The sequence below is a fragment of the Sceloporus undulatus genome, chromosome 4 (assembly GCF_019175285.1).
Source record: "Sceloporus undulatus isolate JIND9_A2432 ecotype Alabama chromosome 4, SceUnd_v1.1, whole genome shotgun sequence".
Classification (NCBI taxonomy): Eukaryota; Metazoa; Chordata; class Lepidosauria; order Squamata; family Phrynosomatidae; genus Sceloporus; species Sceloporus undulatus.
This window is the reverse complement of record NC_056525.1, coordinates 48681538-48708070: the sequence shown is the minus strand read 5'-3', so window position 1 is coordinate 48708070 and position 26533 is coordinate 48681538. Positions and strand designations below refer to the sequence as shown.

At 40.9% G+C, this 26533-nt stretch overlaps 1 protein-coding gene across 2 annotated transcripts in view; it reads right to left on the bottom strand.

Moving 5' to 3' along the window:
* Nucleotides 1-4365: 4365 nt before the first annotated feature.
* The window catches only part of SYT6 (synaptotagmin 6), a 208004-nt gene continuing 185836 nt past the window's right edge, over nt 4366-26533 (bottom strand). For both annotated transcript variants that reach the window (XM_042461406.1, XM_042461407.1), the window contains exons 5-7: nt 23025-23196; nt 20635-20785; nt 4366-6229 (exon numbers count right to left, since the gene is read on the bottom strand). In XM_042461406.1, the coding sequence (XP_042317340.1) occupies nt 6158-6229; nt 20635-20785; nt 23025-23196 (395 nt within the window). In that variant the 3' untranslated portion in view covers nt 4366-6157. The remainder of the gene's footprint in view (nt 6230-20634; nt 20786-23024; nt 23197-26533) is intronic.

Here is a 26533-nt window from a genome sequence, read left to right as displayed (position 1 = left end):
TTTGCAGGAGGAGGACATCAGACATAACTACGATGACATAGCCCCATCGTTTTAGTTATGTCTGATGGTGCAAGATCTCAGATGGCATTTTTAAAATTGTTTTCAGAGCTATTGTTAAAGAGATGCCTTTAGTGTTTTAATTGGGTTTTAATTATCTTTTCAGTGTTCAAAAACATTCCTTATTTAATGTTTAATTGGTTTTAGAACACTATTTAATATACCCCCCCCCCCAAGGTTGTACTTCACCTTGTGGGCCCTGATGGCTTGAGAGGTGATAAATAAATGTGTCAGAAAACAAACAACAAGCAAGATTAAGATGAGAGGTTCAAAAAGTTTTCTTTCTGGTATTCATTGTCTCTTTCGAAACACGTTCATATGGATGGTTTTTGTAAATATTTTTTATTCCTTTTGTCAACAAAGTGATTATGTAAAATATGCCACTTTATTATGAATACATGATATGTTTTGAAAGTAATGCTTGATTTTTAGAATAATTATGGAAAAACTGACTGCTTTTTAGATTGCTATTTGAGGTCTTTATGGGTGTTTTGCTCCTGTTTAAAGAATAGCAAAACAAAATAATGTGGCAATGGTGGTATTGTTTAAGATGGCTTTTGGACTATGTCTTCAGTTGCTGTTTTCTTTGTCCTGCTCAGCTGCTTTTTGTTGTTTCCTTGGTTTATTTCTTGAGCTTTGGCAGATTTTTGCTGCTGATATATTTTTTCTTATTGTTCTCATTGTTTTAAATAATAGTTTGTGTTTTATATCTGTTGTTGCTTTGGGGATTCTGTGAATCAGAAGGCAGAGTATGAATATTTTAATAACCAATAAACAGACTCTGCATTGTAAAGACACAAGGCTGAAATCTGTGTCTGATTACACATGTAGCCTTTGAAAACAGAGATAAAAGGGCTTTGGCACAGGGTTCTGTATGGAACTGGAAGGAAGATGTTTATATCTAACTATTGAGAAGAAGTTCATTCCTGTGAAGCAGGCATTAAACACTGAGGTTTTCTACTGGGCCCAGTGTGTTGTGACTAATTTCAAGAGAAATGGCTAGAAAGACAGAGATGATACCAAAAACAGTTAATTTAGCCCTGAGGTATAATGACAGCCTGGGGACTATGATTAATCACTTTAGCTGACAAGCATCTAAACATGTTTCTTAATCCTAAAGCTGCTTCTTTGGAGCTTGGAGCAGACTGACTGACTTCACAACACCCAAACCACCAGAGAAATGAGATCATCCCACTCAGTTTTATCTCCAGCTTCCAGGGTCTAAGGAAATATTGTACTACCCTGCAGAAAGCATCTCCCATTATTGGAAGAACTTGGATGTAAGAACTTGGATGTTGCTTTTGTTAACTGTCTTTGAATTGACTTCGACTCATGGCAACCTGGATACATCGTCAAGACTCCCTGTCCTCAACTGCTCAGCTCATGGCCTCTGTGATAGGGTCTAACCATCTTGTGTGCAGTCTTCCTCTCTTTCTACTGCCTTCCACTTTTTCAAACATCATTGCCTTTTCTAATGATTTTTGCCGTTTCATGATGTGGCCAAAGTATGACATCCTCAATTTAGTCATCCTGGCTTCCAGGGAGAGTTCAGGATTGATCCGCTCTAGGACCCATTTGTTTGTCTTTTTAGTATTGGATACACCATCTCTATTGCTGTCCTCTCTCTCTTGCCCAGACTTTTTCCTCTACAATGCTGAATAAAAGGAAATATTTGCTAGAGCCAAGCCAGTATTTCTTTACTTCATTACATGAAAAGAAAGCCAGTATTTTCCTCCATTTTTATTGTTGCTGTTATTCGTCATCATGTCAATTTTGACTTTCAGCAACCCTGTGAATGAGAGACCTCTAATGGTCTGCTCATCAATAACCCTGTTCAGCTATTGCAAAGTCAGTTCCATGGCTTAAGCAAATGAATCACTCAACCTGTGATGTGATCATTCTTTTTCCCCTACTATCTTTTCCTTTACCAAGCATTATAGCAATAGCAAGTACATTTCTATACTCCTTATCAGTGCACTTAAGCATGCTCTAAGCAGTTTACAATGTGTAAATCAATTGCCCCCAACAAGCTGGGTGCTCACTTTAGCACCATCAAGGACCCTGAACAATGCACTAGATATTGCTAATTGTTGTGCTGGTGGTATGTTTTAATGATATATGCTTTAATCAGGTTTTAATTTTTTCAGATTGTTTAATTGTTTTAGCTTTTGTATCTTGTGGATTTTAAACAATTAAAAAAAATCATTATAACCCGCTTTGAGTCCCAATTGGGGGAAAAGGTAGGATAGATGATGATGATGATGATGATGATGATGATGATGATGATGATGATGATGATGATGACAATGATCCTCTAGGACCCATTTATTTGACTTTTTAGTGATCTATGGCAACTTTAGAACTCTCTCACTCCAAGGTTCCTAGGTAAGTTGAAGCAGGCTTGATGCAAACAACAACAACAACAAGCTCACTGGGCCCACCTGCTTCTATCACTGTCCTTGTCATCTCCCATAAACTTTCTATGACTTTCTATGGCAGGCAATCTGCTGTACTCCTTGAACCATTTAGAACCCTGGAGAATCAGGAATTCCAACATACCATTTTTTATTTTTTATATATATTTTTGGAAATCTTCATTCTGTCACTGACTGTGTATGAGAGGGAGAGAGAGAAAGAAGTATACTACTGCCCAAGGCAAGAGGTTTTAAAAAAAGTCATTTTATTAGACTGATGCTCCTTTAGCATGTGGCACATACAGAGAAAATTAAGACACAAGGTGTAGTAGGGAGCTAGAACAAATCGGTCTCTCACTGAACAAAATTTCCCTGCAAAGTTATATACACAAGTCTGGAAAGTTTTGAAATCAGAGAATCGGAACATTAACAGAGAGAGCTAATGGGTGAGGCTGGATTTCAGGGTGGGGTTCCCCTCCTCATTGAATTTGTTGGACTCAATTCTCAACTAATTTGGTTGAAGAGAAATGTACAATGACAAACTTCACCACTCCAGGTAATAATCATTTCAAGGTAAAAGGAAATTTGTTTCAAATATCATTTAAAAGAAACTGCAACAAATGTGTTACATACAAGGTGAAAAATATAATATAACCTATAAACAAGAAGCTTCGCAAAAGTTATTGGCTGCAGCCCATCTAGTAGTTAAGACTCATAGAAAACAATGGCCTAAATCTAATTGCTAGTCCCAGCTAGAGAGATACATTGAATCAGTTGCTGAAAAGCAAGTCAACATTTATATAAGTTCTGTTACTTCAGTTGTCTGCTGGGACTAGCAAACAGGCTGTCTGATGGATCCATTGCTGCAGGGGCATTCAGGATCACTCCACAGCTTTCCCCATAGCTCCTCTCACACTACTTTGGCACTGTCCAGTTGCCATTCAGTTCAGAGCAGTGGCAGGAAGTGAAGCAGTGAAACAGAAGGTGGATTCACAATCCACACACAGGTTGGATCTGCTGATTTTCCTGCTGTTAGCAAGTGGATTTAGGTGAATGAACACAAGATTGGGAGAAACCCCACTTTTAAAGGGAAAAAAAGGAAAAAGCTGTGTGTGAGAGCTCTCTTGGTACTTGTATCTGTCTATGTCTGTGTATTTCAATAAATGTTACATACATAGTGTCTAAAACCAAATTTGGTGTCTCTTTGTCTGTGTCAACCCTGCTGTGGATAAATTTACTGGGAGAGAGATTTCCACTACATGCTCTCAGGTTGAACAGGTTGCCCTTAAAATCTGGGCATAACAACCATAAACATGATTATAGTCATGAGCACTGTCTGTTTGTGGAGATTCTGGAAGCAGTTGTTTTTTAAAAATGATTTTTTCCAAATTTCCTCCAGAACAACTTTTTTTTAGAAAAACAACAACTGGACCCAGGAACGTGATCCAGCTAGATATGTTTAGCTTTGCTTAGATAGCGTTCGCCATGTTTAAAATTCAGTTTTTACACTGGGATGAAAGATGTTGTGTAATTAAAGGCCAATAAGTTAACAGTTTTATTTAGGATCACTTGTATTGGTGTGTGTGTGTGTGTGTGTGTGTATATATATATATGTATATATATATATTGGTTCTGTGTATAGAATAAACCACCTTGAGTGCCTATACCTGGAGAAAGGAGGGAAATAAATAAATAAATAATACAAAGCAATATCTGCAGTAGATCCTGACATGCTCCTTCAACTCCAGCACCACCAACAATAGCTGTTTGCCAACACTACATATATAATGATGTGGATATGAAAAGAATTGGATTATAGAATCACAGAATCGTAGAGTTGGAAGAGACCACAAGGGCCATCCAGTCCAACCCCCTGCCATGCAGGAAATCTCAATCAAAGCACCCCTGACAGATGGCCATCCAGCCTCTGCTTAAGACCTCCAAAGAAGGAGACTTTAAATATAACCAATTTATATTTAGAAAACCTCCCTTCTTTGGACTACAGCTCCCAGAATCCCCCAGCCAGTATGGCCATGAGCCATGTTGACCTGGGAATTCTGGAAGTTGCTGCCCAAAGGAGTAACATTTCTAAGCTTTGCACAGTACCCACACCAACACCTCAGTTCTCTTTCAAATATTTTGGCACAGAAACAGATATGTTACAGAAGTTCCCATGACACTGAAGATAAAGTATGTGCCAGGCCTGAGCGGAAATGCAGAAACAGATTTAATATCATCTGCTAAGATTTGCAGCACGAGCTCCTTGCAGTCATGCTGTTTGCCTATGGAGGGAATGTGCAGTAGTGTCTGTCTCTTGAGAAAATAAATATATATATATATTTAAAAATGCAATCTAGGAAGAATAGTTGAGACAGACAAGCAAACCTAATGCATTAAGTTCCCAGAGATAGCTGTGTCAGTCTTCAATAACTCATGGGAATGTGGCATGTGGCAACTGCACTATAAGAAAAGAGGAATCCAGTCAAGAAGGAAAGAAGCAGCAAACTGTCCAAGGCAACTGCGCTGTAAGCTATGCAAGCCAGGATGGAATCATAGTAGGAGTCCCTGCAGTGTTGACATGCCATTATTAGCACCCTCGAGATCAGAACTAGAAGAATGCTATGTGACAGCCTTGTAATTTGACAAATAAAGGTATTTGAATTGGTCAGAAATAATTATTTTTAGAACACTTTCAACATAGTGGGGTTTTTAAAGCAAATTTCTTTTTACCTTCTCAAGTTTATGGGAAAAAACCAAATACTCAGAATGTTATAGCTATCAGCTGATTGAGGCAAACAGCTTCAACTGATTTTTGTGACAACCGATAGATTAAAGACGAAAAGGTTCCTTTAAAAATCCTCCTTTGCTAAACAGTTTAGGAGAGCACAACAGCTCCACAAATACATCCATTTCCCCACTCTCAAAGGAAAAAAAGGAATATGGGTGGGCAATCAACCCATATTTTGGTTTTGAGAGAAAGAGAGATTTTTAAATCACAAAGCTGTGACCAGCTCTTGAACTTCAGCAGGACTGGGCAGGTCCCTAAGCAACAGAGTTCATGCAAAAAGTTTTTCAAGAGAATGTAAATACAGAAAATGGTTATTTTTTCCCTGAGGAATTAGCAACTCTTTAAAAAACACCATAGGGCAGACTGGGATGCACATTTCACAGACTCCATGAACTTCACAGTATGAAGAAGAAAACCTGTAATGTGTCACTGATCACAATAACAAAGGGTCTTCACATGATACAAAGAGTCTAATCAAAGCCTTCTCATCTTTTCATCCTCACTTTCCACCTTAAACCTGCATGATTATCTGCAGAATGCCAACATTTCTCTATTATTCATCTGTCTCCACACATGTACACATAGCTATTTTACATGTTACTGTATTTTACAGACTGGCCTATGTCTCATTTGTCTGACTTTTTCCCCCCAGGCAGCTATGTCCAAAAAGTAAAAACCACAGGAAACATCACCTTGAGAGACATAAATAACTAAGACACATATGACCACAAAACAAGTCTGCTGCCTTTATCAGTCTGGAAACAACTATTTTCAGTCTCTGGTGTCCAGTTCTTCTGTGATCCAGCAATAGGTTGCTTAAGAATTCAGGACACATGGTAAAATACCAAACCAAAATGAGAAGAATTTAGTTGAGTCCCATTGCATTCAACTTCTGATATCATGGCGTTGGAGGTGGTTTGGGAGAGGGACATGAACCTTGGCTGTCAAAGCTGGCTGCTCGACCATGCCACTGTGGAAAGAAGAAAGGCAGCAAGTTATTGAACAGAGTCATGAACAAACAGTGCATAAAAACATATTAGTGGTCAGAACCAGAGATGGATTTCCTGCACAAGTGAGTGAGGGGACAGCACATTCATGCATCTCCCATAGGAATTTCCAGTTATAGTTTTTACCATCAAGACCCACCACATGTATGTAGGAGCTTTCCTATTCAAAATAATTGCAGAGTTGGATCCAGGCTTATCTAGGCTTGGAGAAAACTGTTTGAAATCAGTGGGACACTTCAATCATAACATACTGAAACCTCATTGTTTTCAATGGCTGTACTCAAAACATGAGTGATTCCACTCTATTGTACTCCAGTAAGGTACAGACATTGTGGCTGAGTAGCTCCTGGATCTGGTAATAAGAGGTACAGTATTAGAACTTCTGAATGGGATTGTACTCCTTGTGATGGAATAGAGTCAAAGTTTGGTGGTGCTCCTAAATCCATCACCTTCAGGGGAACTAATTCAGTAACAGTGAAAGCAATGCTAAGAGACATCTGTGGTTATGACTTCCTATTTTCAGCTTATCTTGGTATTTCAACTGCATCTGTTTGTGAACAGGGATAGCATGGCACTACATTCTATTCTTTGGTAATCTCTTGTTTGGATTACTGTAATGAACACTGCCTTAGGCTGCCCTTATTTGGAAAATAAAGTTAGTAAAGAATGGAATAACTATGATACATTACTAGCAACACCCTACCATACTGATACTAGATCTTTGCTAAAGGAAGTACACCAGTGGAGAGTCTGCTATGAAGGAATAGATATATAGAGAGAGTGGCATACAGATTTCCATTTGGCAATTGCACATAGATAGGCTTTCTCTGTAGTGTTATTCATCTTGTGGAATGATCTCCTATCATTAGGCCCCAGTGCTAGTGTGCTGTTTTTACCTTGGCATTCCCTCTGCTATCAGCTGTTTGGAATGCCTTAATATGTTGTACTAAGAATATGTTGTACTAACTTGTATTCTTCACACTGATGGTGATTTTACTTATGATTTTGCTTATGATCAATAACACCTATAATCTTTCTATTATATTAACCAACGTTCCTGCAAAAATAAACAGTAAACTTCCCCTTCAAAGCTAAAATTTCCTGACTGATTCCAAATGTGTAAATTTGAAACTTGATTAAAATTGGTTAATAAATGTGCATCTAGAGCAATAAATACATAAACAGAAATAAAATGTATTGGGAGGTATCTAGAATAGCTGACCAATTAGGTCTCAAACCTTAATACAGTATTTATTTTTCTCCCATTAGCTAAAACTCCTAATATGGTGAGTGTGATCTGGCATGTAGATTTGTATAATATAACAGACAAACAGACACTATAAGATGTGGTACTGATTGCGGGGAGGGTTTTTTCCTCTTATTGTTATGTAGTGCAGTTGTTAACCACCACAAATGCCAGTGCCAAGTGATGTAAATGCCAAGTAATACAGAAATATTTCAATAACTAACCAACTAGGAGCATCTCTGTTTTGAATGCCTCCACATTGGGTGGATGAATATTTTAAAGCATTGTCATGATCAATATAGCTATTTATTTCCATCCAAAATGTCAGATTGGATTGGAGAGAGGACAATTGCTTTTTCAGCTTCTATGGTATCTGTGAATTACAGCTCATATTGAACTTTTAATGTTGGGTTTCACAACAATATAAGCATCCTGATGAAAGATTCGTGTTTTCAGAGTGCTTGTGTGCAAATGCCTGATATGTTTGTATCTCTGCACTGTGAGAATAAATCATTATTTACTATTTTGCTGAATCTGAAAAATGAAAATAGTGAATGTGAATATAAAATAGAGTGGAAACTGCCTAGGCTATCTTTTTTATGTTGAGGTCTTTATGTTGCCTCCACTGAAATCTGTTGGGAACCATATTCTTGCAGTGAGTAGGACCACAGTCAAGAGTGGACAGATTTGGAAACATGACTCTTCCTTTTGTTCAGTATGGGAAAGAAAAGGATATAGATCCAGTCTTCTCCAACTTATGCAAGCTCCCGCCATCAACTTTACAGTCAGTCAGGGAACAGTGTGTACGCGTGCACGTGTGTATACATAAGCTAAAAACATCTTAAACATAACAATGAATTCAAATAGATTTAAAAGGTTTTAAAGTTTTTTTAAAGTTTTTTTAAAGTTTTAAAATTTGAGATACTTCTATGAAGCCGAAAGGCCTTGATGAATATCCATGTTCCACAATTCCAAACAGCCAATATCCCACAACTGGGGTGCCACATTTGAAAAGCCTCTCTCATATGTCCCCATACAGTATACTGTCCTCACTGGTGGGATATAGAAGAGGCCCCCAGCAGATCTCAGTCCTCAGCCAGTCATATGTAGGGAGTAGCATTTCCTCAAATACACACTGTACTTTATCTTCACAAGGCATACTTGTGTTCACATCTGTATTGTGTGTTCTTCTATAGGTAAGTAACTCTTTGCAGTTTAATAGCTGTCTGAATGTGTGTAAAGGCCTGCCATCAAGAGCTCTCAAGAGGCCAGCATTATTGTTGAGAATAAGTTGTAGTTTATTGATGATACATCTGCGTGGTCTCAGCTGGGAGCTGTATATCACTACTAGTGGGGTTTTGTCATTTTCTGTCCTCAGTGGATACAAGCAGAAAGCCTTGCCACAAACCTGGATGACAACTCTGCCCACACATCTATTCAGGAAATGTCATCACAGGACCTAATGGTATCGTCCATAATATTAGAGGGACTTTCCTTGCTTATCCTCCAATGTGACTTATGTCATACTATGTCAACAAAGACCTTGGGCAAACAGGCCGGTGCCTACACCAGCAGACAAATAGACGTAAATCAGACATTAGGAATGTGTGTGTGTGTATATATACACTGATTTCAGAACACTTCATTTTTCCTGGACATTCCATCTTGGACCTCAGTATAGCAGTCCTTGAACAAAAGGACTCCAAAGGAAGATTGGAAAGAGAAACAGCAGAATGCAATATATCAAAAAACTGCAGTCTATCAGCAGTGGATTGAACATAGGCAATGGTTTCCTGCCACACTACACATGTTATAACACTAGTTAATCCCATGGCTCATGGGGGTTTTCTTGGCAAATTCATCACATACAGTGGGACCTTGATATCTACTGGGATTAGGTTCCAGGAACTCCTGTGGATACCAAAATCTGTGGATGCTCAAATTCCATTAAATACAATAGCATAGTGAAATAGTATCCCTTATATGAAACGGCAACAAGAAGATTTACTTTTGGAATTTATATTTTTAATATTTTCAAGCCATGGATGCTTGAATCCATGGATACAAAGGGCTGACTGTATTCTTTTTGGCTGCCACACTACATCCCACTCATATCATTATCTTGGCTTTAGGCAACATCCTTGCCTTGTCCCACAATGATTATTGTTAAAAATGAACTTGTCACCTCATCTCCACATAAAAACTCTGCACATTTGCATTCCTATGGACATTCTCACATACTGATTGCTATATAGATCTGTTTCTGGGCTTTTGACTCCACCAGATGCATCTGAAGAAGTAGGCTCAAGTCTATGAAAACTCATGCTACCAAATTTTATCTTTCAGTTAGTCTCAAAGGAGCTGCAAAATCCCTTTGCATATAATTACAGTGCAACAGGAGAGACAGGGAAAGCATAAGAAATGGGGAGGTTTAACAAGTAAGCAAGTTTTAGGGGACAATAGTTTTAGAGGACAAAGGACAACAGAAGGCAAGAACACAAAAATAAATGCACAAAGATAAGGTAATCCAAGTTCATATACACAATCTATCAACAAACTGCTCAGCAAACATATCAGGAGAAAGTGATAAAGAAACAGAATGGGATGTAGGATAGACAACTGAATTAAATGTTAAGAACAAGCAACAAGTAAAAGATGAATAAGTAGATTGCTTAGCAGAAGCAGAAGATTGGTTAGCCACAAAATGGGTACTCAAACAGGACAAAACCTATTTATAGTGAAGAGTAAGAATGAGATTTGTGCTGATGAAATCTCTTCATCTCTGAGCACTACAATTAAAGAAAGCAGTCACAACTTGGGAAGGATTCAGAAAAGAAAGGTCAATGGTAGAGCTGCAAAGGAAATTGTAAATAATTTTGGTATATATCAGATCTCAGGTTTTCATGCTGAATGATAAACTGTTTCAAAATCTGAGTTGAAAAGAAAGGGGAAACTTTTGGCTGTTTGCTCTTTGTCAGGTAGTACATGCCAAATATAAAAAGGAGCAACCAGTTTCAATTGTTTTCAGAGTTTAAACAAATATTTTCAAGTTATTTTAAATCCACCATTTTATCTTACATACTAAAAGTATTAGTAATATGTCAAATAATAAATACCATTACATGGTAGCAATCAGATACAATTTTTTAAAATAAAATGCATAATTTTGAAATCAAGCATCCTGTGTATATCAGACTACATAAGAAAGAAGGTTTTGAGGAAAATTTAAGCTTGTCTATGCTGGGGCGGGGAGGGAAATGTCGAACTCATCCTGAAGCCAGTGCTGGCAGTTCTCACAACGTACAGCTACTCCAGGTAGATACCATGGTTCTGGCCCTTAAACTGACTTTGCTCTGAACTAAGCAAAATTGGGGGAAAGCACAGTATTTCCCTGTCTTTCCTTGTTGTGACCTCCAAGGGAGTGACTTGTATCAGCAGCAGTTGGGCAGCACAGTGGGAAGGTGCATATAGACAGCCCCCTGGCATTACTAAGGAGTTTAGCGGTAACACAGGGGCAGGAACAGCTCAGAGTATTCTGGTTGGTATAAATGAGCCCATATCTATGGTATAGCAGAGATTGGACCACAACTCCCAGAATCCCCCAAACCAGGTTGGGGAATTCTGGAAGTTGTAGCTTCAAAAGGTAACTTTCTAAGCAATGCTATCTGGGGATTTCTGGAAGCTGGAGCCCTCAAAGTAACTTCCCCAGATTCTGCAAAAGTAAGACATGCATCTCTTCCTCTACAGTATGCTGTTATTGTTGTTAGCAGCCCTTGCAGATTCAGGCCTGTTCTGATCAATGTTTGATCCAAGGTACAGGAACTCTAACTATTTCAATTTCCTCATTGTCTAGGATGAATTTATGTAGATTCTTCATGGTTGTTATTTTTGTTTTCTTTATGTTCATCAACAAGCCTGTGTTTGCATTCTCTTCCTTGATCTTCCATAGTAATTATTTTAAGTCCATGATGTTTTCCGTTTGTAGTATGGTGTCATCTGCATATCTTAGATTGTTGATGTTCCTTCCTGCTATCTTTATTCCACCTTCTTCATATGATATTTTCTGTATACAAGTTGAACAAGTAGGGTGATAATATGCAGCCTTACCAGATCCCTTTGCCAATTGGGAACCATTTTGTTTCTCCATCTTCTGTTCCAAAAGTTACCTCTCATGCTAATTAGATTTCTCATCAGGACAAACAGATGTGTTGGGACTCCTATGTCTTTAAGAGTGTTTCATTGCTTTTTGTGATCTATGCAGTCAAAGGCTTTGCTGTAGACTTTAAAGCACATGCTGATTTTCTTTTGGAATTCCTTGGCGAAATTCCTCTACAGTATATTGGAATGCATGTATGTACCAGAGAATGTAATGGGAGGGGAGAAAGAAGCTACATTGTAATAAGCAGGAGAATGGAAATTTGGTCTCTGGATACTTTTCTGTCATGGAATTTTCAGTATGGGGGAAAAACAGCATATAGAGTACATGAACATATTATATCTTGATATCAGTTTATAAAATTAAAGCCCTTTTAAAAAAATCGAAGAACTATTGGCAGGGTACAGACCGCCAAAAAGAGGCGCCTCCTTGGCGCCTCTCTCTGCTGCGCAGGAGCACTGCAGCATATAAATTGTGTGGCGCTGCTGCACAGCAAAGAAGGAGCTCCCAAAAGTGGCTCCTTTTTGCAGCGCCGCAAAGACGGCGTGGTTATGTCACAGCTGCGCAGTGCCATTTGGAGGCAGCACAGCTGCGATGTAATCATTGTGCGCACCATATGTATGGTGCTGCACAACTGAGGCGCATGCATGATGTGCTAGGGTTGCGTGGTGTGTGCACACGCCACCCCGAGGCAACTCTAACACGTCGTGGACATGCCGCAAAGGGCCCATCTGGACAGGGCCATTCTTAAGCTTTTCTGGCTTAAAATAAATTTGAAATACCTCCCCCACTCAAATGATTCTAACTATGATTAACTCTCTCCAGAGATGTTGCAGTGTTAAATTGTTAAACACAGATAAAATTGATGGGGTGCACGAAGATACAAGCGTGTAACTGGCACTCATTAAGTAGATGATATACTATTTTAAACAAATAAATGCCATGGCACCAAAGACTGAACTGGCCTTATTAAATTTTAGATACGTTTTATGGCATTGAGCAAATAATAATGGGAATCTGTGATGCGACACAAAGCCAAGCTCATCCTCCAGAAATCTGCTAAGTAATAAACAGACTGCAGTTTGTTGTTGTTTTAAAAATGCTTTTTCTTGTAAAATGACCTTTGCTTTATACTGTACCAATAAATATTTGGAATGAAATAACATCACAGAACAAAGAAAGGGAGGGAGATTTGCTACAGAGGTAACTGCCTTGGGGATGCTCAATCCAGATGTTGGATTTTGCTGTTGGCAAAAATAGATTTCCTGATGATAGCAGGAATCCTGTGATCCTTCACATTTGGCCATGCTGGCTAGTGCCAATGAGAGTCACAGTCTAACAATAGCGAGATGGCCATGTATCCTGTATTCCCAGTTGGAAGATGAGATGTATATGAATATCGCTTAGCACAAAAGGGTCACTATGCTTTGGCTCAAAGATGAATAAGAAGAGCAGTTTTGAAAAGGCACGGGCATCCAGATAGTCCCTGTACTCCACTTCATATCACATTGGTTCCCCTAACCACTCTCACCAGATCACTGGTGTAACTAATACTGGTTTACAGAGAAGTGTAAGGCATCTGTTCAAGGTAAGTCAAATAGGAGAGTGCAAGACATGGGGGACAAGGTAGCAAAGCATGGCCAGTTAAGGCAAGGAAATAGAAAAAGAATGGAGTCAGTCAAGACAGGCATGGTAGTGCAAACCCTCTCTGGATGTGGAAGTGGCACAATTAATCATTCCTGGCTCTGTGCTGCTATAGGTATCTGCCTATCTCTCCTAATGGACCAGCTGGATCATCCATTCTTGGAAGACATTTTCCCATTAATCTCATGTCCATAGTAATACTAAATTTAGGCATACCAAATCCAGCTGGCAGTCCAGAGTTATCTTATATGAGTAACTAAGGCCCGTTACAGGCCGCCCAAAAGGGGCGGTCTTGGGCCGCTGCTGGTTGCAGCGCGGGGAAGCCGCTGCAGCCAAACCGCGCGGCTCCCCTGCTCTGTAAAAAGGAGCGCGCAAATCGCGCTCCTTCCGGCAACCCGGAAGAGATGCCGCAAATGCCAAAGTGCGCATTTGCGACGTCTCTTCCGGGTTTGGACGTCTGGATGCACAGCGTCTGTTACGTCAAGATGGCCGCGCCCATCTGTATAGGGCGCCGCCATCTTGACGTACGGAATATGCGCGAGGGGCAAGGCGCATCCGGAAGCGCTGCCCCTCGCGCGTATTCATGGCGCGACGACGGCGCCGCTTAGGCCCGTCTATAATGCGCCTAAAGAGTACTAGTAAGCTTTAGCAACAATTGCCTTGTATATGCTCATATAGTATCCAGATGTTCAGTAATGCTGTGCATGTCAATTAGATGTATAGTTTATTTTTGGTAAGACTGGAGCAGTTGTTTTCAGAACAGCATAATGATACACGCTGAACCCATGGGAACACTCTTTGTCTTTGTTCATCTTGCCTATTTTCTACAGATTCTTAATTGGTCCTTATCAGGGCGCAATGCCCAACATCTGTAACATCTGGTTTATATTCTTTTCCATATCCTCAGAGGATCTGTATGCTCTGCAGCACTTGGTTTAGCAGTTTGGGATTTTCATTTATTCATGAGTGCTTCCTATCCTGCATGTTGCTGGGTTTGCCTTAGCAAAAGTAGATCAAAAGAGTACATTTTGTACTTGGACCTAAAGGTGAAGGTTTGTGATGGTAATTAGCACCTGTGAAAACTCCCATTTAAATGAGGCTGAGTAAGGCTTTAATCTTGACTAGGCTTTATGGTGGTTGCTCCTCTTCCCCAGATGGCTGTCCCCATACTGCAGTCCCAGTTTTGGCACCATCCCATCTTTTTTAATGGTTCAGATAGTCTGAATCTATTCTAGTTTGCATCTTTATAATAACAGCTGCAACCTGGATAGGAATTAAACTACTTTGAATTCAATCCACTCCTGCTCTTCTGTTTAAGGAAGGGCTTTGTTTGTTGGCTTGTTTCTTGTTTTGGTTTGGTTTTGGTCCAGAAGGGTTGGCTTCAGCAAACTTCCCATTCTCACTGTGGAGCCTCACACCCACCAAAATCTACTCAGGAGGATTGGTGGATCCTCTGCCATTGAGACACATTATACATGAGGATATAAAAGAAAGGGATAATTTCAACCCCCCTCCTCTCAATTTGTGGATGTTTCTGTTGAATCATACAGTCTTCTGTAAATGGAAGAACAGTAGCCTTGGATGCAGTTATTGTGTAACTATTTATTTATTTATTTATTTATTAGTCGATGCATATATATCCCTTTTGTTAGCTGGGGGATTTAAAGACATGTGATCAACCTTTTCATTGTTAAATGATAATGATTTGACATTCATATTGCCAGATGTGTACATCTTTTTTGCTGACTAATACCAGCAATCCTGTGCATGCTTGCTTGGTAGTATGCCTTAATGAACTCAAGGAATATTATATCTGAGTAAAGATAGCACCAGGCAGATTTGTCATAATGTGATGGGAAGTTTCAGTCAATTGTAAACCTTTTGTGGTAGGAGAAGGCTGGATGCAGCCTCCAATGGCTTCAAGACCAAGGCAGCCCTTTGCCAGAAGTGGACACCAGTGTGTTAGATACTGTAGATAACAGTGGTTTCATGTTTGGAAACTTTGTTTACTGCCTACTGACAATTTGTAATAGGTTCTGACCATTAAAAAAAAATCAAACCATGAAATCTGAAATCCAAAAGAAGGAAAGAAAGAGAAAAAGGAAAAGGAGAGAGAAAGGAAGGAAGGGGTAAGTAAATAAGCCAGGTTTTTTTCTTATTTGGAGAATCTGATTCCCTGGAGCAACAAGGTAGATTGGTATATGTAAGCTTTAATGGGACTTTTAGCTGTTGTTTGAAATGGGTATCTACTACAGTGAGAGTTTCTGGCTTTCTTCCTCTCCTCTGAGAAAGACGATCCAAGTAATTTCTTTCCTTTCCTTTTTTACTTTGTTTGCTCTTCTTCCAAAATAAAATACCAGGTAGATCTCCAGGGGGTAAAATTTAGTGTTAGAGACAAAGTCACCAGATCCCATCTGACCTTGAAAGCTGAATGAGGTCAACCTGGTTAGTACTTGGATGGGAGAACACTGACAAATACCAGGTACTGCAAGCTATATTTCAGAGGAAGGAACTGGCAAAACCACCCCTGAGAATTCCTTGCCTATGAAAACCCCATGAAATTCATGGCATACCACACACACAGACAAACTCAGAGCATATGTATACTTTGAAGTGTTTGTTCTAGGATCACAACAGCTTCTTGTCCCAGATGGGTCCTGCTCAGCCTCAGATTAACATATGACAGAGAAAGAGAAAGGAGGGGAAGAAAAAAGATCCACTTTAAGCTGCTGAAGAGTGCAGTTCAAAGTGAAGCACTGTTTACAGTGAGCTGGGCTTATTAACACTGTTCTAATACTATTCCTAGGTTAGCAAGGGGGAAAAGGCTGAAGCTGGGGGATAGCATATGGTTTATTCACTGTTCATGAATAAAGCATATAGCCTCTGCTGAAAACCACAGGATAGCTGCTGGTCATGCTTCTCATAATCCCTGCACCCAGTGTGCCATAGTTTTATGTTCTTTGAGCTGCATTATTTAATTGGGAATGTCATATGGATTGATTGTATATATAGACTCCTTTCAACTTAGTAAGCTGTCAAGAGTCCTTAGTTGAAAAGATGTATATTGCTCATTCGCTGGACCTAGGTGTTTTCAGACTTCTGCTACGGATGCATTTTAATATGAAGATTTCAGGGTATTCATATTATGTCTGTGTTTTTTTACATAAAAATCAGCAATGTTCACAACAAAAAAAAGTTGTGCAAAATTAGCAATGTTGCACAACAAATCTATTTGTGCGCAATACTGTATAACTGATTTTGCAAAACACTACTATTTTTTAACATAAGAAACAGGAGTTTCAACTGTAAATGGTTTTCTCAAAACAGGTTCATAGATATGTGTTCCAGCCCATCCGCCAAACAAATCCAAAGTATTATTTCACTTAAAAATAGTTAATGGATCAGGATCAAAATGTTGCACATTCTTTATTTTGGCCCTATTAGACAGCACACAAACTTTGTGACTCTTTGTTCAAGCATGGGGATTTATATAGCTTAACAGACAGACAAACATAAAAATTATAATATTGATTTTCCTCTGTGTGGAGATGTTTTTCTTTGACATGCAATAAGCCTTAGGAAGTACAAACACTGTTTAGGCTTTTCTGCTTCTGTAAGCTTGCCACTAGAACATTATGCTTTGGAGTTATTTCTGCCCTGTGGCCAACACATGTCTTTCATTTAGTCTGAAAGGTGCTACAAGATCTCTTTGGATACCAATTTTCCAGACTAACATGGTTATGTTTTATGAATTTTACCATGTTGGAAAATTATCAGTGTTTTGGATTGTAGATTTCTTATCAACTCATGCTACTGCACATATCTGTTCCATTAGTTCCTTCTCTAATTTCCGGTTCTCTGTTGTAATTCTAGCTTTGAAGTCCATGGGTGGCTTGTGTTCTGTATGCAGGCCATTCTAGCACTGTGTGCTGTCTGCTGAACATGAGCGAAGGTTCCAAATATGAACTGGATTGTTTAAAAGTATGCAAGCCTGAGATGAGTTCATATGCTTGAGGACTGAGGTGTCTGGGGCAAAGCAGGGGTTGGGCTGCATACATGAATAATAATAATAATAATAATAATAATAATAATAATAATAATACTGTTTATTTATAGCCCGCTTTTCCAAAAGAGATCAAAGCGGGTTACAACAAGGGTATAAAACATTATACAAGGGTATAAAACATTAAACAAACAGTATATACACATCATAAAAACACTCTAAAGTTAAAAACACCATAAAATTACAGAGAATAAAAATCAAAACAAAACTAGCTGGAAGACAACTTATATGATGGGGAGAGAGCAGATATCACGACACATGGGGGAAAGCCTGTTGGAAGAGATAGGTCTTGAGCTTCTTCCTAAACAGGTCAAGGGAGGCAACAGAGCGGAGCTTGCCGGGAAGGGAGTTCCAGAACTGCGGGGCCGAGTTGGAAAATGCCCTCTGTGCAGTCAAGGTGTACTTCGACTTAGGAACCCTCAACAATTGCTTCCCAGCCAATCTGAGAGTGCGGGGCGGATTATATGGGGAGAGGTGGTCCTCCAAGTATCCTGGGCCCAAGCCATTAAGGGCTTTATAGGTAATAACCAACACCTTGTATTGCGCCCGGAAGCGAATAGGCAGCCAATGAAGATCTTGCAAAATAGGTGTTATGTGGCTAGTCCTGGGACATCCAGTGACTAATCTTGCTGCCATGTTCTGTACTAATTGAAGCTTCCAGGTTTAGTACAAGGGTTGCCCCATGTAGAGCACGTTACAGAAATCCAACTGAGAAGTTACCAGAGCATGCACCACCATTTCAAGGTCCCCCTGGCCCAGGTAGGGTCGCAGCTGGCGTATCAGCCGAAGCTGATAACAGGTGCTCCTGACTGTCACATCCACCTGAGATGTGAGGTGGAGCGACGAGTCCAGAAGCACCCCCAGACTGCGAACTGAGTCCTTCAGGGGGAGCGTGACCCCATTCAGGACAGGTGGAGAAATCTCCTTTCCCGGGCCAGGAGAACATATCACGAATATTTCCGTTTTCTCTGGATTCAAGCTGAGTCTGTTTTCCCTCATCCAGCCCATTACCGACTCCAGACAGGCATGTAGAGGAGAGATGCCATCCCTAGTCACTGCATCAGTCGGAGACACAGAGAAACATATTTGAGTGTCATCAGCGTACTGATAACACCGAGTCCCGTGTCTCCGGATGTTCTCTCCCAGCAGTTTCATGTAAATGTTAAATAGCATGGGGGACAGACTGGCTCTTTGAGGGACACCAGATGTAAGCTCCCTCTTGTCAGAGCACACGTCCCCCAGCTGTACCATCTGGAATCTGCCCTAGAGGTAGGAACGAAACCACTAGAGTGCAGTGCCCCCGATACCTAACTCCCGCAGGCGTTCCAGAAGGATACCATGGTCAATGGTATCGAAAGCCGCTGAGATGTCCAAAAGCACTAACAGGGACACACTACTCCTGTCCATGCCTAGACGGAGATCATCGACCAGGGCGACCATGGCAGTCTCAACTCCATAGCCCGCCCGGAAGCCAGTTTGAAATGAGTCTAGAAAATCCGTTTCATCCAAGGTCACTTGAAGCTGGAAGGCAACCGCCCTCTCGATCACGTTCCCTAAAAAAGGCAGCAGCAAAACAGGCCAATAATTATTTTGAATCAGGGGGTCTAGGGAGGGCTTTTTTAACAAAGGTTTTACAGTGGCCAGTTTTAGACTAGATGGAAACCGCCCTTCCCTCAAAGATAAATTAATTATACGGCGTAGCATACTAGTTACAGCCGTTCCCTCCTGAGCTGCCAGCCATGAAGGACAGGGATCGAGAGAGCATGTCGTCTTCCTAACACTTTCAAGAATCTTGTCCACTTCCTCAGTACTCACAGACTCAAAGTGATCCAGTATAACAAAGTTCACGGAAGCTCTGGAGACCTCTACTCTGAATTCTGAAGAAATACTGGCATCAAGATCAGCCCTTATCCGAGAGATCTTATCTGCGAATAAGTTGTTAAACTCGTCACAGCAGGCTTTAGATGGTTCCAAAATAAGGTTCAGGGAGGGGGGCAGTTGGGTAAGCTCCCTCACTACCCTGAACAGCTCTGCCAGACATGACTCCGCGGACGCAATACGTGCAGCATAGAACGAATGCTTTGCTGGACTTATTGCCACTCGGTAGGCCTTCAAATGGGACTCTAGGAGTGCCTTGTTGGCTAAGTGCTGGTGTCTTCGCCAGTTGCATTCTAGTCATTGCAGAACCCGCTTCCTTTCCCTGAGATCTTCCGTATACCAGGGTTGTTTTTTGGAAGCAGGCCTGAAAGGACACTTGGGAGCGATACTGTGTATAGCCCTGGAGAGATCTGTATCCCAGGTGTTAGTCAGGGCATCAACAGAATCGCTGTCAGTTCCAACCACATACCCCTCTAGGGCTTCTTGGAACCTTTTGGACTCCATCAGCCTTTGAGGGTGGACCATCCTAATAGGTCCGCCATCCCTGGGAGGGATTTGGGTAGATGTCTTGAATTTAGCCTCGACCAGAAAATGATCCGTCCATGACAAAGCGGAGACATTGGCTACCTCCACCCACGGAATTTCCATGTCTGTACAAAAGACGACATCAAGCATATTACCAGCCGAGTGCGTAGGCCCTGAGACCAGTTGGGACAGGCCCATGGCAGTCATGGTAGCCATGAACTCCCGAGCTGCACCAGTTGGACCTTGGCTGGCCTTGAAGGGGATGTTGAGGTCCCCCAGGACAAGAAGCCTAGGGGACTTCAGCACCAGCTCCGAGACCAGCTGTGTCAGCTTGGCCAGGGAGTCTGTTAGCGCACGGGGTGGCCGGTAGACCAGCAGAATCCCCAAACTGTCCCTGGCCTTCAGGGTCAGGTAAATACATTCGATATAGTCAGTTTGTCGGACATGGTTCCTGGTCAAGGAAAGGGTGTTCTTATGGATTAAGGCAACACCCCCCCCCCCCCCCCACCTAACCTGGTCTGGTCCTTGACTGAGTACCCGGCCGGAAGGGCCTGTGCCCACACCGCTTCACTCTCAGGCCCAAGCCAGGTCTCAGTAATGCAAGCCAGGTCGCAGCACTTATCCTCTATCAGGTCATATACGATATGGGACTTATTCCTTACAGACCTGGCATTGCATGACAACAACTTGATCAAAAGTATCAGTAAACATGCATTCATAATAAAGGTGCAGTGCTTGTTTCTGTATAACAAGTTCTTTTTACAGACCCCAAAGGAAACTTGAAAATCTTTTCAGCCTGTTCAGCTGGATTTTGGGCATGTATGCAAAGAAAGTTTTAAACAAATAGTTTACATACCTCCTTATAGGATTTCTTTACCTCTACTAGTGGGTGCCAATGTGCAATCGGTTTGCGTGGGTAAGCCAGCATTTCATTCCAGTGGTCTCGGCCTAATCCTTCAGCACTGTTGGCTACACGACAAACTCCAATAATTTCATTATGGCCAACTCTGAAAGTTTTAGATACTTGTTTTAGATACGTTTCAACCTCCTTTCTCCACTAAATCATTTATATTACTCCTCATTCTTCCATTTCTTCCATTATTATTATTATTAGTAGTAGTAGTAGTATCTTTCCCCAAAACTGGGACCCAGAGCAGCTCACAATATTAAAAGAACAGTACAATAAAATATAGAAAAGTGTCCCTCTTGCATACCCTGCAGCTATCCTAATTAATTCTTTATTGTCCCACTTTTCAGCGACTTATAAAATGTTCCAGCGTCTCTCTCTTCCTCCCACTTTCCCCATCATTCTCATCTTACTTCCATGGTACAAAAAAGGTTCAAAGTGTAAATGTAGCTTGCACTCAATTAAGTCAACAGGGAGAAGAGGAAAGGAAGGAGTGGAATTTTGCCCTTCCCTGTAGACTTGGGCAACATCAAACTGCTGCAGTCCACCTTAGCTTGTTTGCTCTTCCCCATTAATTTCTTTAGCCAGTTTGTCCACATTCTGATGTTGTGTGGCCATGTGTCTGGGTTTTTACCTGTGAAATGTTGGAGAGTATACTCCTGCCTAAGCTGTACCTAGCTGTTAAACATACATCTCATTCCTTCTTGCTTTGGGACCTTGCCTCTTCTGTTTCTGCAGGCTCATGATGGCTTGCAATATCTAGTCCGATGCTCTTGCCAATATTTCCTCAACCTACTTTATCTTTAGTCCTTGCAGTTAGGCACAGCCAGAATAACAAATCATTTTCTTTTTTTTCTTTTTTTACAGATGTTCTATGTCTTTAACATCTGCATAGCAGGCATTCATGGAGAAAAACCTACCCCATCATTGTATTTCCATGCTAGAGAAAAAAAATACCAGTTGATTTTTTCTCGCTGTCATTGATGCTTAGTATACACACTGCAAGGCATAATTGGCTGTTGCTAACCTCTTAGATTCCAAACTGGGTATAGGGAGGTGGCACTATAAAGTGTATGGAGTCCTGTGCCCTCCTCATGTGGAAGAATGATGAACAGTCCAGCAAAGCTTGTATTAAATGCTATGTGTCTTTAGGGGCAGTAGTAGATAATTAGGGCCACTTAATGTGCTGTGTTCCCTTCTTGCCTTGTCCTTGGCTGATAATTTCAGGGTGTCTCAGAATCCTCTCCCTCTCTCTGGAGTATGTAACAAAAGTCAGTGGCATCACTAAGTTTGGTATCACCCCCCAGGCAGCCATTCATTTTAGGAGAGACAACATGGGGACATGAGAGGGGGAGGTGGTGGTGGCCTCCCTGTCCTGCCCAAGCTGCCTGGCAAAGCCCCCCAGCTGCCCCCTCTGCCTGCTCTGGCCTGCTGCCACCCTGCACCCCCTTTGCCACTGCCTCCCATTTGGGGCTTTTCTTGAGCCTTAGCTCTCACCTTCAAGGTGTCACCTAGTGTGGTCTGCACCCCCTGCACCACCAAATGACACCCCTGGTTAAAGTTGCTGTAAACTTGTATCTCTCCTACCCTGGTGGAGTTCCTATAAACAAATTACTTTTCCTTTTGTGTAAGTGGCCTTTGTGCTTAATTAAACCATATATATTTCCATGCATCTCTAAAACAGCTTATGATGTTCAGGGCTCTGTCATGCTGCAAAATTATAGCATCATGTTGTATAATTCCACATAGTTCCATCCTATGGAATCCTGGGATTTGTTGTTTAGGGAGGGGTGTATAGATTTTGCATCCAGAGAGCTTTAGAGCTTCACCAAACTACTAATCCTAGGATTCCATAGGGCAGAGCTACAGCAGATACAGTGGAATCATAGTACTATAAATGTGTAGCATGACTGGACCCTAGACTCAACACATCTTCTGGCTCAGTGCCTGGGGAAAGCCTAAGGGCAGTGACCTCTCTCTGTGTGTGCAACCAAGATACAGTGTTTAGTTGATACTAAACACTGACAGGTGGATTGTAAGGCATTGTTGATAATATTCCACATCCAGAATTCCCACAGGTTTTGTGCACAGCTTAAAGCTGAGGCAGAGTCAGTTCAGAGAATCCAGCTATGCTCCTTTTCCAGAAGCCATGGAAGCTCAGAGACACACCCAAACTACTGAAGGGGAAAACAACTGAAAAACCAAGCTTGGTGCATCTAAGTGACCTGGTGTGTCTTCAACAGAAGCCAGCCATGTAATCAAATGAGTCATGAAATGGAATTTAACAGGGGCAGGGAGGTGAAATGGCCGAAATTAGATTTGCAGAGACACTCACTTACCGGTCATAATCCATAACCGAGATAAGCAGACTGACTTGGTCCATGTTTTCTGGAGGGATATCAAAGATTATTGCCTCATTGTAGGTAGGATTAAGTGTGTTTCTCTTTATGGTGGTTTTCTTCTTTTTTAGCCTTCTTCCATCACAGAGTAAAGATACCTTGACATAAGGATCTGGAAAGCAGCAGAAAGGAAAATGGCATTGTTGAGAAAACACTTTCTTTTTTCCCAGTGTTTACAGGAAGGCCACCCACATGACCACATGAGATACTGAACATGAGAATGAGTCAAGCAAGAACAGGGTGGCAAGCTATCTGCTCTCTTCTACATAGAGCCTACATGTATACACCTCTTATCTACAGCTTATAACTATCACACAAGCAGTATGGGAATTGTCTTCCAAATAATTAACTTTTCTGCTGCACATATAGACTTTGTAAGCTATCGCTATGCATCCTGGGACCTTGAAAAAGTACAGCTTCTGATGGGATAGAGATAGATTCCAGGAACACGGTCTGAATATATGTAAGTGCAGAACCCATGAGGAATTAGCTTTGCTGCCATAATCTTTCTTCCCTTACAGCTTTAGAATCCCCATTTGATTTTTGACAACATGGCTCTAAATAAGAATGACAACTGTGCTGAAAAAAGGAGACTTGATCAGAATATAGCATAACAGTTCCTCTTTCTTGCTCTCTATTTGTTATTGTTAATGTGCCATCAATTTGGCTTTGATTTATGGCAATCCTATGAAAGAGCGAGACCTCCAAGTGACCCTGTTATTAAGAGCCATGCTCACATCTTCTAAACTTAGGGATGTGGCTTCCTTGATTGAATCAGTCCACCTATAATGTGCTCTTCCTCTTTTCATACTGCCTTCTACATTATAGAACATCATTGTCTTTCCCAGTGAGTCACTGGGGTGAAACAGACAGGCAAAATAAAGTGGTTTCCAGCTGCTTTGAAGGTGAGATGTTTATATGATGCATTCCTCAAAAGCGGTTGGAAACCAAAATGAAGCCTCACTTCGGGGCTAAAAACCGGAGCAAAAAGAAGCCGGGATATTAAAGATTCCAGACGGAAAATGTGAATCTTTGCAGCTGTGTGTAAATGACCCAGCATGAGTACAGGACTGCAACAAAGCAAAAAATGAATGCACGGTTGAAGACACAGTTCCCCCCTCAAAATAGCCCTGTGAGGAATATTTTGTCAGGGATGATGGGAGTTGTAGCTCTTCACCTCTGGCTCTAACTCACCACCTTGTTATGCACCGGCGCTGACCAGTTTTGGCCAGTGGTTAAAGCTTTGCTCTAAAGCAGCAGTTTCAGAGAATAGGCTGAAGACCCTGACAAACTCTCCAAGCCTTCTCACTCGTGCTCCAGAGAAGTCTTCACTCTTCTCCAGGTTCCTGCTGGTTCTTGTATCTTCACTCAAGACACCGGACAACTCAGTAGTCTTATATAAAAGATCTACTTTATTCTACTATATACAATACTCCACAACTATCCAACATCTATCCATTCTACTTCACAACTACCCACAAAATACATTGGGAATCAAAGCAATTATTATAGCCATTGGAAAACACCACCCACTCTTGTCAGTTTCCACCCAGTGGGCGTGTACATTCATTTTGATTGGTTTTCATAGTTCATCCCATAATTAATGATTTCATCATTTCACCTTGTCCACTTAACAATTCTCAGGTGCTTTCAATTATCCACTCTGCATTTCTGTCCTTGGCATTTAGGACTTGCTAATTGCACTAGCTTTTACACCTGTGTGGCTTCTTAATTGCTTTTGCTGAGTCATAGTGACTCTCACATACATGTTTTATTTCTCTCACTGTATATCCCATGTTGCATTTTCCTTAACATATTTAAGTTCAGAATGTCAGCTAATTGTTGGAGGAGGTGAAAAATGGTGGTGGTGGGGAATAAATAGAATATCCTGGAAAAGGGAAGGCCAGCTGGCTGAAATTCTGCATGTAGGCTCCCACACTTCAATATTTTGTTGCAGCTCCCACTATAACATTCCATTGTTGAATGTTTTCTCAGAATCTGTGTACACTTTTATTCTTACTTGTAGATTCACTTCATTCCGTTATGTTGGAGAGCAGAAAGATCTAGAGTAGTTTAAGTTCTGTTATATGGGAGAAGGTCTGCCAGCCAGCCATCAGTTCAAGACCTTGTATGTGTATATGGTCCATCTCTTTTCTTTGGGGAAAGGGAGTGGTCACCTTCTGCCTTTCTTGCAGATTGCTTCTTTTCCCTGCAGAGTTTTCTAGACCTGTTTCCTGTACTCATTGGTTCATTTTTACTTTCTTTAATGGGATGCAGATGTCCTTCATCTTTGATGCTATCCTCCAGCTCTCTGATTGTACTTATACCTTGCATACCAATTTCTTTTCCTATGCTAAATATCTGTGAACTAGTTTCAAGAAAGCAAGTCATATACTTTTTTTTTTTTTTTTACCAAAAAGTAGCTACTTTTTTTAGTCAATGAAAAGAGATAGAAGGAAAAAAAAAATAGGGCATCAGTGCTTTACTAGTTGCCCCAGAGACCAACTTTAGCAAATTGCTCTTGAGTTTCCAACCTTGCACGAGTGCTGTGTAGGCTGCTGGAAAAAATCACTCTGTATTTTGAAATTCCAGTAACTAAATTGTGCATCACTGCAGAACTACTGAGCTGTTTTCCTTCTGAACCATTAAGTCTCAGTGGTTCAGACTGCATCATGTATTACTTGAACAGAAATGCTTGTCTGCTCAAATAGTTTCACAGCTATTGGGGTTGTAGATTAAAATGTTTGTCAGCAAAATGCAGAAACTGACACATAGAAGCGTGGGTCATTAAAAGGAGCTGTTTTGACAGAAACTCAGATATTATTTGCACAAGATTCTCCCCAAAAGAATTACACGTGCTTGACAGTTGTTTGCTCCCATTATTCATAGGGCAAATGATAAGATATAGAACTTGCAGCTCGGTAAGGTTAAGGGAGCTATCCTATGACTCCAAGGATCATAGGGGTCATAGGATAATAAAAGGGTTTGTGGTTTTTTTGTGGGTTTTTCGAGCTATGTGGCCATGTTCTGGAAGAGTTTATTCCTGACATTTCACCAGCATCTACGGTTGGCCACAGATGCTGGCAAAACGTCAAGAATAAACTCTTTCAGAACATAGCCACATAGCCGGAACATTCACCTGAAACATTTCAAAGCCACTTATAAATGGGGTCTTTTTCTGCCTTCTCTCACTACAAACCCCTGTGTCCCCACAAATTTCTAAAAATGGACAAAGTGGGAACAAAAATGATTCACTGCCACTTCTACTACCCTACAGATGCAATGGTGTGGTCTTTAAAGATTATACAGGGCAGAGATCGGCCCTCCCTCCTGCACAGCTGTCCACTCTGCTCTAGATTATTCAGCAAGCCTACAGAGACAGACATGGATTGAAAAGGAGGAAGGATTAAAGGCAGGGGAGCTGCCAGTTCCAAAAATCTGATAAACTG